General features: G+C 37.8%; 1 protein-coding gene and 1 non-coding gene across 3 annotated transcripts; both read left to right on the top strand.

The window, feature by feature from the left end:
* The first annotated feature begins 520 nt into the window (after positions 1-520).
* On the top strand, positions 521-17512 carry LOC753691 (ras-related protein Rab-8B). 2 transcript variants are annotated; one of them, XM_030983274.1, is made up of 6 exons: positions 521-720; positions 6438-7692; positions 9787-9992; positions 14461-14550; positions 15506-15610; positions 16300-17512. In XM_030983274.1, exons 2-6 carry the CDS (start codon positions 7566-7568, stop codon positions 16384-16386), a joined length of 615 nt encoding a protein of 204 aa, XP_030839134.1. In that variant the 5' UTR covers positions 521-720; positions 6438-7565; the 3' UTR covers positions 16387-17512. The 2 variants fall into 2 exon arrangements, with proteins under 2 accessions (XP_030839134.1, XP_030839135.1); XM_030983275.1 differs by lacking the exon at positions 521-720 and adding an exon at positions 6028-6158.
* On the top strand, positions 12231-12304 carry TRNAR-UCU. Its single transcript has one exon. It is a non-coding gene; the product is annotated as a tRNA-Arg (tRNA).
* Positions 17513-20300: the final 2788 nt, after the last annotated feature.

The following is a 20300-nucleotide window of genomic DNA, read 5'->3' as shown; positions in this document are numbered from 1 at the left end:
CCAACATAACAATAAAATAATAATAATAATAATATCTAAGATTTATATAGCGCTGGTATATAAATACAGTTTCTTAGCGCTTTACAAAACACATGAAATGAAAATTACAGTTAAACTGGATAATTATATCAAGAGGATCAACAAGAAACGTGAAATGAACATTGCGCTTAATTTGGACGAATTACTTAACTATTAATAAATAACAATAACATGATAATGAAAAATGAAAATGAAATATAATAATTAAGTAACATTAATGAAACTGCAATAAGTAACAATCAATCGACACTAATTTACAGATTAAAAAGATGATGAAAAAAACTACTAAAAAGTGTGTGTGTATGAGGTGGGGTGGGGCCAAATAAGGTAATATCATAGGATCACAGATGTAAAATCATGAACTTCTGCTCACGCCCTCCTAGGGCATCTCTCCAAATTAAACCCCTGTGCATGAAAATTGTATTTTGAACCCCTGCGACACTTGAAAGGTAGGGTTTGGAAATGCAAACTAGACGCGGTGCACCGAGGTCAGACGAAATGCCATTATCCTATCCCCTGTCATAATCAAACCATTGAGTGTGATCTAGTATTTCACTTCTCACACATGGAGTGCACCAACAGACTACGTTGAAGTAGATATTATTACTATTATTATCATAATTATAGTGCTGTAACGAGGACTAACTAACAGAGCAGAGGACTGCACAGGAATACACGGAGGTGAGTCAAATACATATTAGTAATTTTGAAAGGATTTTGTCATATTTCGATGTTTTATATCAAGGACGCGAGTTGTTGGACACCTGACGGAATTGGGCGAAATGTACATATCCATCAAATCCATGTGTGAAACCTACTAACAATGACAGGCTATAGATGAAGAAAAATGGTGCTAGTAAATTATATAAAAGTTAGTAAATAAAGGCCTCATGCTTGTGGGCTGCTTGTGGCTATGTAGGATGATGACCAACTGACAGTAAAATTACACGGAAATACATTGATATACAGCATCAGAAATATTATTACTTTAAAAATAGTTATGTGATATTTCGACAAATTGTGTCACCGACGCTAGAAGGGTGAAGTGTATGTATTGCTCCCACTAAAGTAGATATTATCGACACGATTGTAAAGACTTGCAAGAAATGAACTTTCATAGAAATCATGTTTGGCTTATGTAATATAAAAATCGTAGTGTTTGCACATTGAAAAAAATAATAGTAAAATGTTGTACAAATTGCCTAGATTTTAATCATGTTAATGGTGAAATCTAGTATATAATTGTGGCTATGGAGAATGGAGATGGGATTTCTTGTAATGTAAGGGCTTTTTAAAAGTTGAAAACATAATGGATAGTAACCAGTGGTGTAGCTAGAGGTATACGCACCCCTTCCCATGGCTCCAAGAAAGAACTTCTCTCTTTTTTTCAAAAAGAGAGAAGAAACCACAAAGAGAAAAGGAGAGCAATGAATGGATTAGGGAGGGGGCTGAAAAGAAGACAATATGACCCTTCCCATACCCTACCCCTATTCGATAGCTTTGGTTATTTGCATAATCCACCTAACAGTAACATCATTCCTCCCAATGATGCTCAGTGCCCCCCTCAAGTGACTGCCGAAGCCTAACTGTGACTTGACAATGAGCGTATTCGAGTTTTGCCAATAGAAAGAGTTTATAATACCAATGGTTATACAGCATTATTTTACCGATCCCATATTGTGGTTTGATAACTATTTATACAACACCGCATGGTACCATAACTTCTATGAATACTAATATCCATATCTTACCTTATTCAATATTAGAGTTAGTAACCTGTGTTCAGCCATAACCAAATGTCAAATACAACTGGTATTAATACACATGCATGCATAAGGCCAGTGTCGTACGTCACGCAACCTACAGCTATAATTTCTTTCATTGTTTTGCTGGTATTTTTGCGATCAATTTCTTGCAATGATACACAAGATCATGTTTCCATAAGGATTTATCATTCTAGCCGACAATGTGTATGTCTTTCCATTCATTCGATCATTAACAAATACAAATGATTCACAAAGAAGTATCTTATCACACGAGGATGTCTAGTTTAATAATGAAAATCATTATACAGTACTGTAGGTCAACAGGAAATACTCTCTTTAAAAAAAAGAGTGAATTTTCACTCTATTTTCACTTTCTTGGGAGTGATCACTTGTTTAGGAGTGAAAAATCGATTGATTTTAGAGTGCTCTCTAAGAAGAAAAGAGTGAATGTTCACTCTATTTTCACTACATTTTCACTCTCCAGAGGAGTGACGTCCGTGATCACTCGATTTTTTTTAGAGAGTAGGTTATAGGGAAAAGGGCATGTCCAACCTATTTTGTGCCATACGTAAATACCCCTACCATAGAGCTTGAATCAGACAAACAATTATGTTCACATTTCCATAATAATTAATATATACCCTACAATAATTGGTAACGTTTGGGGTATATCTTAGGCTTGCCCCAAATCAAAGCCGTACATATATTAAACAAAAGCTTAATGCATTGCTAGCTTTAATATAGATATATTATGACAGTGTCAGTGTATAAAATTATAAAACAGTCATGACAAAATCATTCAGAATATAGACCTATATAAATACAGACATCATACTCGTACAACGAAATGTATATCGTTTTCATATCATTATAAGTAATATGTAAAAGAAGCGTGACAAAATAATACACTTTGCAGGAGTTAATGGACAAGCTTTGACGGAATTACGAGTAAACTCCTCGCCGAAAATGTTATTCTTTTACACATAATAACAACAGAACTCCACAAAAATTTTGTTCCATATCCCATAATGTAAGATGATGCCATGGGATAGGTTTAACATTGGTGAACTGTAGACATGATGTTTGTAAGAAGGTCTTGAACCCTCTTGTTCGCCACGCCCATATCCAGAGGTGTTGGCAACTAGGAATGTTGTCCGTTACTACCTTACTATGGCAACCAACAAGGGTCTATAGATAAGTGGTGTTAATTAGAGATGTGTTCATTCATATACCACCATCTACCATGTCTACTAAATGTGTTCCGTTATGTCAGTGGCGAATTTACTTAGTTGGGGGGGGGGGGGGCGGGTCGACACAACCAATATCTTTAAAAAATGTATAACTGGCATACCAACGTTTGACAAAATATGTGTCCCCTAATTGTGTACTTGTGTCCTCTGTCAAATTCAAGACGTTAACAGCACCTAAAATGTGACATCCCATTTTTGGAGATGCCCGTTCACAAAACCATTGATATACCCCTCACTGTGCCACAAACGATTTATCATCTTCTTCACATCTTCAGCATGGTATAAAACATGCTCGGTTGGTTTTTAATTCCATGCATATAGGGGAAGAGAACAAGTGGGAGCAAAATAAGAAGGAAATAAATAGGGCCTATTACTTATCATAATAATTATTATTGATGCAAAAAAAAAAAAAATTCGCTTGAAGGCAAAAAATGGCATGGTTATAACCATGACATAAGTGCAGAGGCGTTGGGGAATAAGATTTACTATAAGCAGATGAAGAAAATAATGGGAAATTGGGACAAGAAAAAAAAATAGCGGACGCCCCCCCCCCCCCAAAAAAAAAAAAAAACAACAACAACAACAACAACAACAACAACAACAACAACAACAAACAAACAAACAAAATAATCCGTTAAACTAAGGTGGTGTGCATAATTTGGGGGCTACTGGAATAGTCAACCTCTTCCGAAATGAAAAAAATGAAAAATTCAATGTAGTTATACATTTACGTAGTGACGTGTTCCTTACAAGAAAACAAGGACCTCTTTTCTTTTGTAACAATATGTCGATACAAATTTATCTCGTGCTGACTTGGGGAAACACTATTAACCGTATTATGACATGACTTGAAGATAGTTGTCATAATCTGGGAAGCCATAAAATAGCGTATAGTAGCGGAGTAGTTGTTTGAATGTTTTTAATTGTTTCAGTTAGTCCCATTCAAATGTATTTTGTTCAGCAAAGCAAGCCTTATAAAGATAGCTAAGTATATTGATAGCCAAAAAGATTAAAGGGTTTTATAGTGTTGTAAAACCATGGGAAAACATTTAGAGGTATGGTATCTATGTCCGTGCATCCGTTATACTAATCTAGTAAAAATTTAAAGCTCATCTAAAGTTTCGGTCAGTTGCGGAAGTACGCTCCGGGGGGGGGGGGGGGGGGGGCAGGGGCATGTGTCCCAATCGAAGCGGCACAACATAGGGAGGGGGTGATGAACTTAAAAAGAAGAAAATACACCCCCTCCATACCCCATGCGATTGCATTTTTAAGACAAGCATTTTAATCAGCAAGTAATACGAGTGCCCCTCCAATGGTTGGATCTACGCCACGCCACTGTTCAGTCTAGCATAATAGAATTGGACTTACTTCGTTCCATTGGGTCTTCGCGTACTCGGGTTACATGAACTTTCGTGAAAAATTTAGCCCTAATTCCCGAAATATCGGATATATTTGCTGATAATAGATTCTAAATAGGTGATTTGAAGTCCTATATATTATTGTGCACAACGAGCACGAATCGTCCTCATATATACGGGTAGGTAATAACAAATCTCAGAAATGTCTCGAAAAAATTTTGACCTAAATGATAGGGTCTTAATTTACTTTATTCAGCAATATCATATAGTGGCTTTCAAGGTATTCAGATCGCGCAAATGTGTAAGTGCATATTACTTTTAACCTAACATGGTACTTAAAATATCTAAATATAGCGTCTATTTGCTAGCCCCACCACAGTGCATTTTAAGGGATATTATATTTTATATATAATGACCATAATAATGACGATAATAATGATGACGATGGCGAAGACGATAATGATGATAATGGTAATGATAATAATACTAAGAAGAAGAAGGAAAAAAGGAGGAAAAGGGAAGAAAAGTATTTTAAAAAAGTAAAGGAAAAGCTGCCAAAGGAGAAGAATAAAGTGGACGAGAATGAAAAGAGGAAAAGAAAACAAATACAGAAAAAAAAGAAGATGACTTTAAACTGTATTGAGTGTGGAACCCTCTCCCTTTCCACTTTCCTCTGTTATGTTTTCAGGAGACCTGTTAATTTGCTTAATTCAATTTCTTCCACTGTCTAAAAAGCCTACCCGCATATTTACAGCAGAATTTATTATTCCTAGATCATACGCTAAAAATAAATATATAAAAGAATAGCATATGAGTGACTGTAAACCACGTGATCAATTATGAAGGCTTTCGGAGTACAATGTGGGACGAAAACAAATCGATCAAAAAAATGATCTTTGACAGGTCACTGTAAAAAAAAAATATAATGAACGGAAAAACAGATTACATACTGCATGATTATATGTGTGAGTATGGAATGTATGTATACTATACATAATTATATACAATTCATATTCTATCTTTCTTGGTAGATAGATATACATATTATATCAAACGATAGAGAGAGAGAGAGAGAGAGAGAGAGAGAGGGGGGCGGAGAGAAGGACAGAAAGACGGAGAGAAAAAGAGAGAGAGAGAGAGAGAAACGATCGACAATGACAGTACAAACTACATTAAAATAATCGACAAGTAACCATTGTAAGCAAATAGCAGATCCCGAATCATTTCCTTTTTATAACTGCTTAATAATACGTCACGAATTACTTTCCGCTGCCATTCAGTTTCAAGGCCCCTGACCCATTGAATATAAAAATCATGATCTTTTATTCATCTCATGGAATAAACTTAATCTTATTCCCCTCTTCAAATTATTCTTCGTCTATCCGTTTTCCTAAACAGGGCTTTCCGAAAAGAGGAGAGATGATTCATTCAGACGAATTAGAAAGGAACATTACAGTTAGCACCGCCTCGGTGGAAGGAAGTCCTGTCTTACGCGGGTTGCGAAGGGTTAAGGGCAGAACACTCATGAAACGTTACTACCTGAATGAGTGTGATGCATTTTTCGATACCTTAATGGTCATTATTCAAAGGTTTTGTTATAATAAGCAGGAAAAATGAAATACTCCTGGCATTGTGAAACTATACATGGACCTTCCCTATCAGCCGATGTTCTCTGAAAAGTGTTTACACATTCTTCGCTGTTCTTAGAACGATGAGAAAGTATGATCAGAAAATTAAAACAGCTGGTAAGACTGAATTATATTGTTTTATGTATTTAAGAAGGCAATTAATCGCGTTGTTCTTCAATATTAGTACGGGTGTATGCATAATATTAATACCATCACGTAACGATTAATGTCACGTATATGTTTGTGAGTGTCCTGATTAGGGAAGTTATTTGGTATCAGCGGGGACTTTCTAAACTTGAAAAATCACGCCTAGTACATGTAGTTTTGTCAGATTTTTTGTTGTTTCATACTGTCTTGTAACTTCATTTTTTTCTTCTGTTTTTCTTCTCTTTGCAGATTCTTTTGGAAGTACAAACACAATAATCATCACATACGCGGCAAACATCTACTCTATGTAGACTTCTTCGATGAAACGATTTTATAAACTTCAAGTGAATAAGCTCGTAACACTTGAAGGAGGCAACAACTTAGCGTAGCTGCATGGTCGTGATGGTGAAAAGTATATCGAGTTCGGAATAAACAAAAAGAACTCTTAAACCAGGTTAACGTCGTGCGAAGGACAAAACTTGTGTTTTCTTTCATGTGACAGTCATCGCCAAGTCTCATATCTCGATTCAAAAGAAGGATACAAAATCAGGAGTTGACGTCATAAAGGTGTGTTAAGAACGTGATAATGATCTCATCCATGAGACACGTCATCTACTCCATATACGAAGCACTTGACGTGCAACAATTAAGACCGTTCCAGAAACTTTTATGAATTGTGAGCATCTTCAAGGCTATTCGGACCACGTTGATATTATTTTTGCATTTTGCTTCCCTTTAAAGCTCACCTTTGCCACCATCCAAGTTTAAACAAGTTCATTTGTATTTACTTCAAGGCCAATTACGACTAGTATTGGCAAAGATCGGGTCATCTAACCGAATAGCCACAATAGTCAATACCGAATAATGACCTTGATAAGTTCGGAAAATTTCGACGCCGCAACCGTCACGCCCTTTCGCGGCATTTCGTAGTGTCGTCTGCTAGCAGTTTCAATTTTTTTTTCAGACAGACCTACGCATGGAGATTACATGAACGACAGGGCACGCCATTCGTATCTATTCTTTATCAAGGTTTTGTTTTGTCATATCAATATTGATCATTCGGCTTTAAAGCGCACCTCCGCATTTTGTATACAATTTGCATCGAGTCGAGTAGAATAGCACACAAACACAGAACATGGCGATCAAATAGAAGAGTCGATGTCATCGTGATAACATGAATGTTCGTTTATTCTTTACACCTCTATTTTGCCCTCGGCAGAATAATCTCTAGTCGCTTTGACTGTGTCATCACCGATACAACTTTAAAGAGTGGATATCATTTTATAGAAGGTTGGTTAACCCTGACATCGTTTTGGATGTATCGGACTATGACCAGGCGCTGATAGTTTGGTGTTTTCTCGGTTCCCTTGCTGGGACATGGCTGCTATGTTTGATGATTTGCTCCTGTCCGCCATTTTGATAGGAGATATCGCGACGGGAAAGTCCTCTCTGGTAACTCGCTGTGCAGAAGGGACCTTTGATGATGCACCCATTGTAACTACAGGTAAGCGGGAATATTCATTATTACAACTGTTATTTTTGTCAACTTACTACGGAGATACTGTCATTATTACCACCACCACCACCACCACCAGTACCTCAACCACCACCACTACCGCTACCACCACCACCACCACCACCAACACCACCACCACCACCACTACCACTACCACCACCACCACCACTACTACTATCACCATCATCTCAACCGATACCACCACCATCATCATCATCATCATCACCACCACCATCAACACCACCACCACCACCCCCACTATATCACCATCACCACCAACACCGCTACCACCATCATCAACATCAACACCACCACCACCACCACCACCACCACCACCATCATCACCACCATCACCACCACCACCACCGTCATTAACTTCACTATCATCTTCACCACCACCACCACCACCATCATTACCAACACCATCACCCCAACCCCACCATCACCCACCATCACCCCACCACCACCACCACCCCGCCATCACCCCACCCACCACCACCACCACCCCGCCATCACCCCACCACCCTCCCGCCATCACCCCCACCACCCTCCCGCCATCACCCCCACCACCCTCCCGCCATCACCCCCACCACCCTCACCATTATACAAATTTTCTTGTGAAAGATATTTGGAGACGTATGTACTCTCATAATCATATGCGATCAATTTATTTACTTCCTTGTCAGCGACTTCTGTTAGAGAATCATAGGTCCACCGATACATTACATAGCGGTCGTGATCCATTCAATTATCGTCTAAATTCCCCCAGTAACAAATCAACCATACAATTCTCCTTTGAAACTAGCCCTTTTTGTGTTTTCTTCACAGTGGCATTATCCTGTTAGCATGCAACTGCTAATAAAAGGTTCATATTCCCACGATTAAACTCTTCAAGCGTGATAATCCTCACATTTGAAAAGACATGGTTTCACGGTCCAATTCCATCCCTATTATATAACAAGAATAGAGACCATACACCATCATGACAACTCAAAAGATTGCAGAATGTTGTTAACAAATCGTGATGCTTTTCTGAGAGGATTGAGTACACTACACTACACTACATCAATTAATTGGCCACTACATTTCAGAACGCATTAAGAGGTGCAACCGTCACGTTTTATTATTATCATTATTTTATTTATTTATTTTTTTAAAGTGAAATATATGATCCCCGACATAATTTGCATTGCTTGCACACAGAGTTACCTTTAAATGTACATGTATGCTTATCGTAGCATGATGCATGTGTGTCATACGCTGTGTCTCGTTTAACGCTTTAACAGAAATTTGTTTAATTATGATGTAAAATCCTGGTTTCTTAAGTCACTTGAAATATTTTGAAATTGTCAAGTATATTCTTTTCCATTTTCGTCACCAACCTTATTTCATAATGGTGCCCCCAATATTATTTGAATAGACCAGTTATAGTATATGAATAGACCTGTATTCCTTTGGCTTTCCCTTTGCATCGAACTTTTGTTATTTCACAATGTGGGGTCGTTCTTTGTTTGCTTATCTGACCAGGAAAATTTTTAATAAACAATCGTTTGTTTGATTACCTCTCTACAAACAGAGCCTACTATTCTTGTTCTTGTTTACTCTTGAAAAATGGAATTTCAAATTTTCAATCAATATTTGCGCATAGTTTTTAGTGTTTTTTCCCCTAATGAAAGCATATGGACTACATGTAGATGCATGAAATTCAATAGGTAATTGTTTGACGTGCAGATGATATTTGAGCTGTACTAGTATCCATATAATTTTTTGTAGGCCTGTATGATAATCAATGGCGTAGCCTCGCCCTAGACAAGGAGGTCCGGGGGGGGTATAGACATCGGGGAATACTGGCATCGAAATTGCCCTTGAGTTGATATTTCGAAAGTCTTTACGAACGTGGAACATGAGCCTTTTCCCTCCCTACACTCTGAAATACCCAGTATCTAAAAGTCCCTACTGTCATTATTGTGTGCTGTTGGCCCCCTTATATTATGCTTTGTCAGACATCATGTGCCGATAATCGTAATTATATAATTATTGTAACATTCATTACGACCTCATATCTCTCCGTTTGTTTCGAAGGTGTCGATTTTAGCATAGCCAGGCTGAGGTTGCGCGGGGCCACCAAGGTGCGACTCCAGCTATGGGACACGACGGGCCAAGAGAGGTACCACGCCATCACCTCCCAGTACTACCGCAGGGCCATGGGCGTGGTCCTGGTCTTTGACGTCACAAGGAAAGACACCTTCGAACACCTCAAGGAGGTCTGGATCCCCTTGGCGATAGAGGTAATATTTAAAGCCCTGACCCCCCCCCCCACACACACACACACACACACACCCTCTCAACAGAAAAAGAAAAGAAAAGAATAGGAAAAGAAGGAAAGTAATGGCTCTTGAGGATTTTGTTGTAATGGCAACCCTCTGGGCAGTGGCGTAGACAGGTTCGTACACCTGGGGGGGGGGGATGACTGGGCTGCCAACGCTAGTGAGGGCGCGAAGTGCCCGAGCGGGGGGAGGGTGTGGGAGGGGGTGTCCCCCCCTCCCACGGTAGGGAGCTTTTGCAATTTTGAACTTGAAATCGTGCAATCTGATGCATACTTAATGAGGTAAAATAACACACACACACACATACTCGGACAAGATCTACACACCGTGGCATACGAATACAGAATGGACTGACACATAGTATTGCATATTGAACCACACTACGTATTTATTTATCTCTGTGAATTTTGCTGTTACACCTCTTCAGAAAAAAAACCAATGTCAACTGTGTACACGCAGGTATAGTCTTTGTTGTCTTGATAGGGGTATTTGGTTATGAATGAAAACAGCCTCTGTGGCCATTTGTGAATAGAACACATAAACAACAAACAAATAACGATTAAACTTTGAACAATATATCTGTTTATTATAAAGCATAATGAATACGTACATACTATGCTTTTTTTTTACCTCAAAGAAACAGGCATAGTATCCATAGATGGATATTGGCTGGCGGCTCATTAACATACAGATACAAAAAACATAAACAGTATCACTATGATCTATGGAGTAACAATACTGCTTTGTAAGTTTGTGAAGAAATCGGAACCATAACGGCATTGCATCGTTTCAAATTAGGGCATTATTTACTTCCATTTGATCTCAGTCTTATAATAGTAATAGTACTAATAATAATAATAATAATAATAATAATAATAATAATAATAATAATGATAATAATAATAATACAAATAAAAAATAATACTAATACAAATAATAATGCTAATACTAATAGGTTCCTTTTATCTCGCATTTCAAGACAGGGTAAATTCGCACTGCGCTTTACATGAAACAAACTTCTTTAAACATTACAAACTTATGTCTTCATGCATCAATCAACATACTTTAAATGAATACAAAACAAAGTGCATCTTAAATAAAACAAAAATAAATAAATAGTTAACAATGCAGAAAAGATGTAGCTGCTGCAAGCTTAACAACAAACTAATGTATACCAGTCAGTCCTGATATCAGTATTAGTGTAACAATAGTCATATAGTGGGAGCATGAAGTTGAATAATTCATGATTATACATAATTATATATGTTTGTTTGAATAATACTTGTTATAAAGATAGTAGTATGGTACTCTCTGTCACGAATTATTATGTATACTGTTGTATCACATTCATTTTCTATTCTGTTTTAGAATTGGCTTTCACCGTGTGAATGCGGCTAACAATAAACACAATTACAATAATGATGAGGATTATTATTATCATCATCATAATTATTATTATTAATATTATAATTGTTATCATTATTATTATTACTATTATTATCATCATTATGACTTATTAAGTAAGCAAATATCATTCCCCAAAACCTGGGGGATGATTGTACATGCCATCCCCCCCCCCCACCTTGTGAGGTTGGGGGGGGGGATGCATCCCCCTCATCCCCCCGTTGTCTACGCCCCTGCCTCTGGGACCCGTTTCACAAAGCCTTTTTTTTCAATGACAAAATATGACAAAAATCAGTGACAAATCTGTTGATAATCAATCAGAAGCAAGGATTCCATTTGTCGCTGATGACAAGTTTTTGTGAAACGCCCACAGGTCTTTGGAAGGTGACGTAAGAGGTCCGTCTTAAAAGGCGTAACGAGGTTTGAGGAGGGGGTTGGGGGAAAGGGGGGCTGATGCCCCGAACATTGAAAACGCTAATATCCAGGCAATCGTCATCTGACAATCGGGAAATTGTCTTCTCCTATTTGATTTTTACCAGCGAGAAATATTCTGTATTATTTTATAGTATATATTTTTAGATAACAAATTATATTCCACCGTAAAATAAAGTGCTAACATTTTAACTGGAAAGTTGATATTCGGGTAAGTGACGACAGCTACCCTCCCACCTCTCCACCGGCGAAAGTATGCCCGGCCTAACACCTGTGCCCGTCTCTGATGTAAGGCATCGTAATTGATCGACAACTAATTTAGGTTTGAGAAAATGACAATTACACTTATCAATTGTCACGGATGTCACTGTGGCGCAATGGATTAGCGCATTGGACTTCTAATTCAAAGGTTCCGGGTTCGAGTCCCGGCAGTGATTGAATTTTTACCGCTTAGAGACTTCGGTGGTAAGCGCTTTATAAGTAACGTTTTTATTATTTATTATTATTATTACACATAAAGTAGTACCATTTTGGAGGAGACGAAGCAGTTATGAACAAGCTACCATGGTAACCATACGCTCAACATGTTTGCTAAGATTCTAAACGTGTGATGATCTTCGATGTCACGACGAGTTCTCTGTGCTTTTGTTGTCTCAGACATCTATTTACGAATTGATTCTTGCACTCATTTTCTGGAGCACCAGATCTGCCATTCCTCGTTTGAATATCCGATAGAGATTGGAATCTTTAATTGAATTAATTATTAAAGTAGAACTTTATTTCATAGTATGCCAAATCATTTATTCGTCCTGTTAAATGTTGACCGAGTTAAGATAATTTGACTTCCTAAGTTGTTTATGTTATCACATACTTCCTTAGGTAATTGTGTTTGAACAAGATATGCAGCAGTATACTGTGAACATTTGACGAGGGCGTCAATCCAAGGGGTTGGGGGGGGGTGGTATTTAGGCAATCGTCCACTCTATTAATCACGGATTCATGATTCATGTTTTGTTTCTATTCTGCTTTATGTCGCTTTTATGTTAATATTGTAGTGTAAGGACCCCAGGGAAATACAGTAGTGTTCTATAAACACTGCTGAATTGGGCTATCCACCGATTTTTGTCTATGTACATGTATAAATGTTTTACTTTGTATATTTTACTATGTATAATATTTTTATCTGATTTCGGAAATAAAAACAACAGCAACAGCAACAACAACAACAACAACAATTTCATTTCCAAAACAATATAAAATATTGACATGTGCAGGACATGGCCGAAAAACAGTTGGTAATCCAAATAAAAAGAAGGTTGAGTTTTGGAAGAGGTGAACACTAATTTGTGAGCTTTTCCATTCTTTCATTTTAATGTGGAAGAGTATCATAGAAAAGGGGTGGCTCTGCAAATGCCCTCGTATTCGAAATGGCTTGGAGATGCTGCTCCCCCCCCCCCCACCCCCACCCGAAAATGTTGAATACCAATGTTCAAGAAGTCGCCTCATAATCGGGCAACTACGTTTTTCACTTCCGGGTAATTGTTATATCATAAATGTGTATATTTTGATGACAAGACACATTTCAATATCATAACGTTTCAGTCAAAATGCTCGCTCGCCATCGTGTGTTACTCGCATTATTTGAAAAACAGAAAAGTTGCCATTTGGGCTGGAAACGTCTCCCCCCCCCCCCTCTCTCTCTCTTGAATTGTGCATGTATATACTTCAGTTGATTCCCTATATGGACTTTGTTCGTACACGTACATATGTAATCATATTAATATGAATATTATCACGCGAACTACATTCCTTCTGATAAATACCGATTGAACAATGACCCGTTACGTGCAAATACAGGTATAATATTGTTTACATGGGTTACAGAACGTTGCACTGGAAGTTTGAAGCAATGTCTTTCACAACCGTTAGAAAGGTCATGTGATCTCAACGTGCATTATCATGCCAATTTCTTTATGTAGTTTATATCATGGTATTTTATTGTAAATCCTCATCATAAAATGACAAGGAATGCAAAAACTGCACTCTAATATGATAAACACTGTTCCATATCGGTTAGAGCAGGAACACATGAACATAATTTCAGAGTATCATTTGAAATTGATATAAATGACTCGATCTTGGTCTCGGTGTACCGAGACCATGCAGAATATGATAATTGAGTATGATCAGTCCACCCCCCCCCCCCCCCAACTCAAACACACTCCCATACGCTTTGTCGCCGAACCCCTAGGGCTCGACAGCACCGATTCTGAGAGAATTGTGACAGCATACATTTTAGTAACGAAGTTGGTCGAAGTGAATAAAACAAAACATCAAAAAAAAAAAAAAAAATCTGTAGAGATATTTTCGACGTTGTCTCGAAAAAGGCAATGCTCTTTTTTAATCTCATTAATAGGTGTAAAACATTGTATTTTGGAATAAAAATCAAAAAGTCACCATTAAAAATCACTTGAATACACTGTATGTGATTTTGTCAGCCATAGATTTCACTATTTTCACAAACTTAACGTCATTGTAATGTAAACTGAACTCTCTTATTGAGCTCTGTTTGTGTCTTTTTTGTCTCCTTTAGTATGCTGACCCGGAAGCAGTATGGATGGTGCTGGGCAACAAAGTGGACCTTGCTGATTGGCGTGAAGTCAGCATAGAAAATGGTCACGAGGTAAGCACCCCACCCCCCCCCCCCCTTCTCCATGTCACCTATGCCTATAATGGTTGAGGGGACTTTTCTCTAGTCGGTTTTGTTAGATGTAGAACGTAGAGGGGGTATCGAGCGACATGGTGAATAGAACAACATTGACGTCCGAAATACTCATGGTTAGACAGTAAAACAAACAAAAAGATTTTAAGTGCATTTGTGTCTTGTGTAGTGTTAAGCTCTTCTTCTCTTTCATCTTCTTCTTCTTCTTCTTCTTCTTCTTCTTCTTCTTCTTCTTCTTCTTCTTCTTCTTCCCCATCCTCCCCCTTATTGTCCTTCTCCTCCTCCTCCGCCTCCTCCTCCTCCTTGTTCGTATTCTTGTTCTTCTTCTACTTCTTCTTAATTTTCTTCTTTTTCTTCTTCTCCTCTCCATGTTTATTGGTTCGCCTGTCAGTCACTCATTTTCTGCTTTCTGTCTATCACCATTACTTCCATCTCCTTCATCTTCTCGAATAAAAAAAAAATCATCCTTATTTTAAAAAAAAGGAGATGGATAGGAAGGGGAAGAAGAATTGGGAACGAGAGAGAAAAATAATCACGTTCCTCCTAGCCTCATTTTGTCGCTTTGCTTGTTATCATCCATGCCTTCTCAATCACCGTACACTCTTTACTCCTCTGATTTTACTATTCGACGACAAATGAGTTATTCGGGCACCGTAACACAAAAGTCTGTAATCAATTGCAAAATGGTAATGACCAATCAAGATCATCGTTTCAAGCACATCCTGTTAATAAGGCTGGCCACTAACCAATCTGAATCGTTATTTCAAATTTGTAATTGATTGCCAATCTTTGTGTCACTGCGCCCTGCTACGTAATGATCTAATAATGCTCTTTTGTTTTTGATGATAACCTATAATGCGACGGTTTCTTGAAATGTATGAAAGAAAATAATCGAAATGCTTAATTTTCTCACCAGCTTGCAATGTGCCTTGGATGTCCTTACTTAGAGGTCAGCGCTCGAGAAAATCACCTTGTGTTCGATGCCTTTCATATTCTTGCCAATCAAATCCTGAAATTTACGGTAAGTACATATATCTATTCACAATTTATATAAGATGAAAAAATGAGAACTAAAACGGCTATGATAGTACTACAGATAGATGAGTGAATGGTGGTTTGGATGTTCGAAATCAAATGAAAAAATTGTGCTTGATGAGAAAAGATTAAAGATTTCAAACACAATTTCTTTTCACTGTCTTTACAAATTAAAAAAATATCTTATGTCCTACACCTCTGCCTTGCAATGTCACAACGACATTGGAAACTGAGAACAAAAGAGAGAATACACTTCAATGGCGACAAATGTCTTCTTTTTTATACAAACATTTCAATTTATCTTGTATCTTTTTCGTTTATTTGTTTGCCGATTCGTGTGTTTGTGTGTCTGTCATAGGGATGTAACTACGGTATTCACATCCCCAACAAAACAAATATCTATTGCGTAAGTCTCTCTAAAAAAAAGAGTGAATTTTCACTGTACTTTCACTTTCTTGGGAGTGACGTCAGTGATCACTTGTTTAGGAGTGAATATCGATTGATTTTAGAGTGCTCTCTTTGAAGAAAAGAGTGAATGTTCAATCTATTTTCACCACATTTTCACTCTCCAGAGGAGTGACGTCAGTGATCACTCGATTGTATAGAGAGTAGATAATTCCTTGGATTCGGTCTCATCACAATTTTCTCTTCTTTCTTCCTTTTTTTACTTGTCAGTATCCTAAGCTTAACCCCTGTGCCAGCCCGAGAGCGAAGAGCATCAAGCTCGAGGAGGAGCATGACAAGCCAAGCTGTTGCAGATGACAACACGACCGCCATCATGCTCCGACGTCGTACAGGGTCGATGACGATGACGCACCCCGGGTGTATCGACGTCGTTGTCGGATTCCGACTGAAATGGTTTCGATCACCATCTTGCCTTGAGGCCGATTTTGTTTTCGATGTGGAAGAAAATACAAATCGCATCAGTTACGTAGAAGGCGACAGAACCCTACTGGATTTTGGTGACACGTGACACTCAGACGATCATGCCGCGAAGTCGAGGTCATTGTCAGCATGGAAAGAAAGAAAGATCCAACTTGAGATTCATTACAAAATCATCGATGGATTCCTTTGAAACCTTTTTTATATAACATCTTGCTTCGAGGTCGATTTTCTTTTGTCGATGTTAAAGAACATACCAATAACATTATTTGTAGACATCGACGAATCCTTACTAGATTATATTCGAACAATCATCACGCCACGCGGTCGGGGGTCATTGTTGACCCTCCCGAACTTTCCCGATCTTACCCGATCACTATCATCCTCCTCGTCGTCGTTATCGTCGTGGTCATTGTCGGTATCGTAGAATATTCCACTGACATTAACGAGGAAGTCATTGGCGGGTTCCTACTTGAACTTTCTCTCCGAACGCGCGGGCGTGTTCGTCGAGTAAGCGAAGAGGGTTTAACCGTTTTGGGTTTTATGTCAAACATGGAAACGGAAGCTGATATTTCAGTTTTTGAGTATAAATAGTTGATAGTAAAATTAGTGGCTTGTGTCATTATTTTGAAACAAACGTGTCCTCGAGTGAGTCGAGATGTGTGTTCTAAATTTGAACACCTCCATGTTTTGTTTGTCAGAGGGCTTAGGGGCATGAGTGTACGTATTCTCTCTTTTTCGCTCACCAGAATTTTAAGAACTGAGTATCCCCATCAAAAATATCCTTGGATCCGCAACAAACTACAAAGGTTGAATTTGAGGATGGCATTTTTATACTTTATTTCAAACACCCATTTCGTCACTGAAATTGTGAATTTCTTAAACAAACACATCCATTTAGTGTAGGCATAATATGTGTATGTGAGAAAATAGAGGACTAAAATGAACAGTTGTATGTACTTAATTCTTCTTGTGAAATATTGTTTCTCTTGGTCGCTTTGAATTTACTATATTTAAATATTTGTTAACGCAATACTTATATTCGATGGCCTTTTCTCTGAAATACCAAAATATGCTTTCTTCGTCAAAGTTAAAGAATGATTTATCAGATTTTTACGTGATGGAAATGTACTCGCCATTATAATTTTTGAACACGAGATTTGATGCAATACCTAAATACATGTACAAGGTCTATATGAAATGGACTGCGGCTACTACTCATCTTAAACAAAATATACGATTAAGATAAAGAAGATATACTGAAAAGAGGGTTTTAAATTTTGTTTTAACAGAGGTAGTATTATCTTTACATGTAGTACGGTGTCTTTTTAAAGTCGTCACATAGTGAAGTGAAGTCTTTTTACCAAAAAATATTTTTGTCAATAATTAGTAAAAGCCCTTTTGCAATTTAAATTGTAAGTTCCTATCATATTAATATGTGTAAAAGAATAAATGGTAAAACATAAAAACGTATGTGAAGAAAATCATGAAAGTGAAAACGACGTGAAGATGCAAGGAATGCATATTATTTCTTGCTGGGCTATAATTTATTATCAGGAGAATATCCGAGAAGTAAAATTATGATTTAATATTCTCAACGGTGGCAAGCTTGTGAAACAGTAATATTAGCTCCAGGTAAAGACCGACAACATAAGAAACGGACAATGTTGGTCTCCGGGCCGCGAATTTTTTTTTCCCAAACAGGTTTACCTATGAGAGTAAAATCCTGCCTCCTGATTGGTTCAGAGGTATACGCGTCATGAATATTCACGAGCTGAGTTCACAGCCCTGTGGCTGAGCTGCAGTACCTAGTATATGTATTACGCATGCGCGTGGACTTCAGTTTTGCTGGCCATTTTGGCCCGAATTCACAAAGGAGGTTTAGATTTAACCCAGGCTAAATCTAACCCTGGGTTATTTAGCCCAGGCTAAATCTAACCCACGGTTTAAACCTCGCTCGGTATTCACAAAGCGTGGGTTAAATAACCCATGGTCTAAATCTAACCCACGGTTTAACCCACGGTTTAAGCATGCCTAAGAGAGCAAAAAAATAAACTGAGCATGCGCAGAATTGAAGCATTGAACTGAGCATGCGCGCTCAGTACACTTGGTTACTCCACCTAGTTCACCGTCGTCTGCTAAGTCCAGATTCAGTTGTATTTGGGCTATTACTCTTCGCCTACAAGTAGAGACTGAAAACCGACCGATTCTAAGATGAGATAAGACTTTAAACCACTATTCACATACTAAAACAGATCTCTGACAGATGTCCTCAAAATATAACCGAATTTCGCATAAATTACCTCAATAATTCTTCACTATCGTTGTTAATTTATGGCCTATAATCGTCCGACATAATTCGTTCCTGTTTTCACGAAGTGACGGTAGTGAGGAAAATCTGCACGCAAAGTGTATGCGATTTCCATTCACTACCGTCACTTCGTGAAAACAAGGACGAATTATGATCAGCTGGGCATCACAACACACTAAACATCGACAGTTTTCGTGGAAGAGTCCACAAAAAACTTCTGTAAACGACCCTTATACCAGAGTGAAAATTTTCTATGATGTAGTGTTCATTTTAGAGCTATATGATCACATTTTCGTTGATTGTTATGATGATTTTAGAGCGTAGGTCACACTTTAGTTTAGCAATTAATCAATCCGAATAGACTCGTGTTATATATAGCGTAGATTCCGTAGAGGCAGCGAAAGCGATCGATGACGTTTAGTCCATAATGTGTTGATGATGTAGAAAGAAAGGGCTGAAAGGTTACGATAAATACTATCTGATAGAAAATACTGGCATTAATGCATAAAATGCATAGATGTATTGAGAAAAAAAACCGGGCTTACTGGTCATATAAAATAGGAGGACAGCAAAAACAAGGCAGTCTTGACATGTGATAAAGAATTATCAGGCCTAATTCGGGGGGGGGGGGGGGAGGGGACATTAATTGTTTTCTTAGGGGATGGGTTTTTTTTTTTTGAGGGGGAGGGGAGGGGGGGGGGAATTTTGTTCTTAATTTTTCATAGGGGGGAGGGGGCATTAATTATTTTCTTAGGGGGTGGGGGTAATTTTGTTTTTAATTTTTCTTAGGGAGGGGGCATTGTTTTTTTAGGGGGGGGCATTAATTTTTTGTGAATTTGTTTATTTGCTGTATTAATTCTTTTCTTAGGGGGGCGTTCATTTTTTTTTCTTAATTTTTCTGCTTTATTGAATTTCTCAAGGGAATAGTGATTTAAACAAAAAGAAAAGAACTTTTTTGTAAATTTCGTCTCTACTTCCCACTCTTTCACCTTCCTTGTTTTTGTTTGTTGTCTCTCTTTTTTCACCAGCTCTCCACCCCACCTCTCTCAAATATCTTTTTATTTTGTTAGAACTCCATTTTTTTAAATCCCTCTCGTACCCCTTTTCTTTCTCTTTTTTCTCCACCTCTCTCTCTCTCACACAAACCCTTTCTCCTTCTTTCTTCATCTCTCTCTTTATCTTTTGCTCTCTCTGTGTGGGTGTTTGGATTTAGCGAAACATACCGAATCCATTTTAATTCATGGTGTGTACTGGGTAATTATAAGTAATAGATAACAGCAAATGGTATATTAATAATTAAACAAGATAAACAAAGTAGGTCATTCACTTGTAAAACGTTTACCTCCTAACTTAATGATTTCACGAGAAAAACCACACCATTAAACAAGAGAAATCTATATTTAAATATTGACGATTTAATATGGATAATCAAAACAAGTATTCAAGGTTATTGACGAAGACAATGTTGAAGTCGATAATGATG

This window comes from Strongylocentrotus purpuratus, unplaced genomic scaffold (genome assembly GCF_000002235.5).
Source record: "Strongylocentrotus purpuratus isolate Spur 01 unplaced genomic scaffold, Spur_5.0 spur5_scaffold_13, whole genome shotgun sequence".
Classification (NCBI taxonomy): domain Eukaryota; kingdom Metazoa; phylum Echinodermata; class Echinoidea; order Camarodonta; family Strongylocentrotidae; genus Strongylocentrotus; species Strongylocentrotus purpuratus.
This window is presented reverse-complemented; position numbering and strand designations above follow the sequence as displayed.

Coding starts and splice junctions, on each gene's coding strand:
- LOC753691 (XM_030983274.1), top strand. CDS start 7,566: ATGGCTGCTATGTTTGATGATTTGCTCCTGTCCGCCATTTTGATAGGA. Junction 9,993..14,460: donor GGATCCCCTTGGCGATAGAG/GTAATATTTAAA, acceptor TGTCTCCTTTAG/TATGCTGACCCGGAAGCAGT. Junction 15,611..16,299: donor ATCAAATCCTGAAATTTACG/GTAAGTACATAT, acceptor TTTACTTGTCAG/TATCCTAAGCTTAACCCCTG.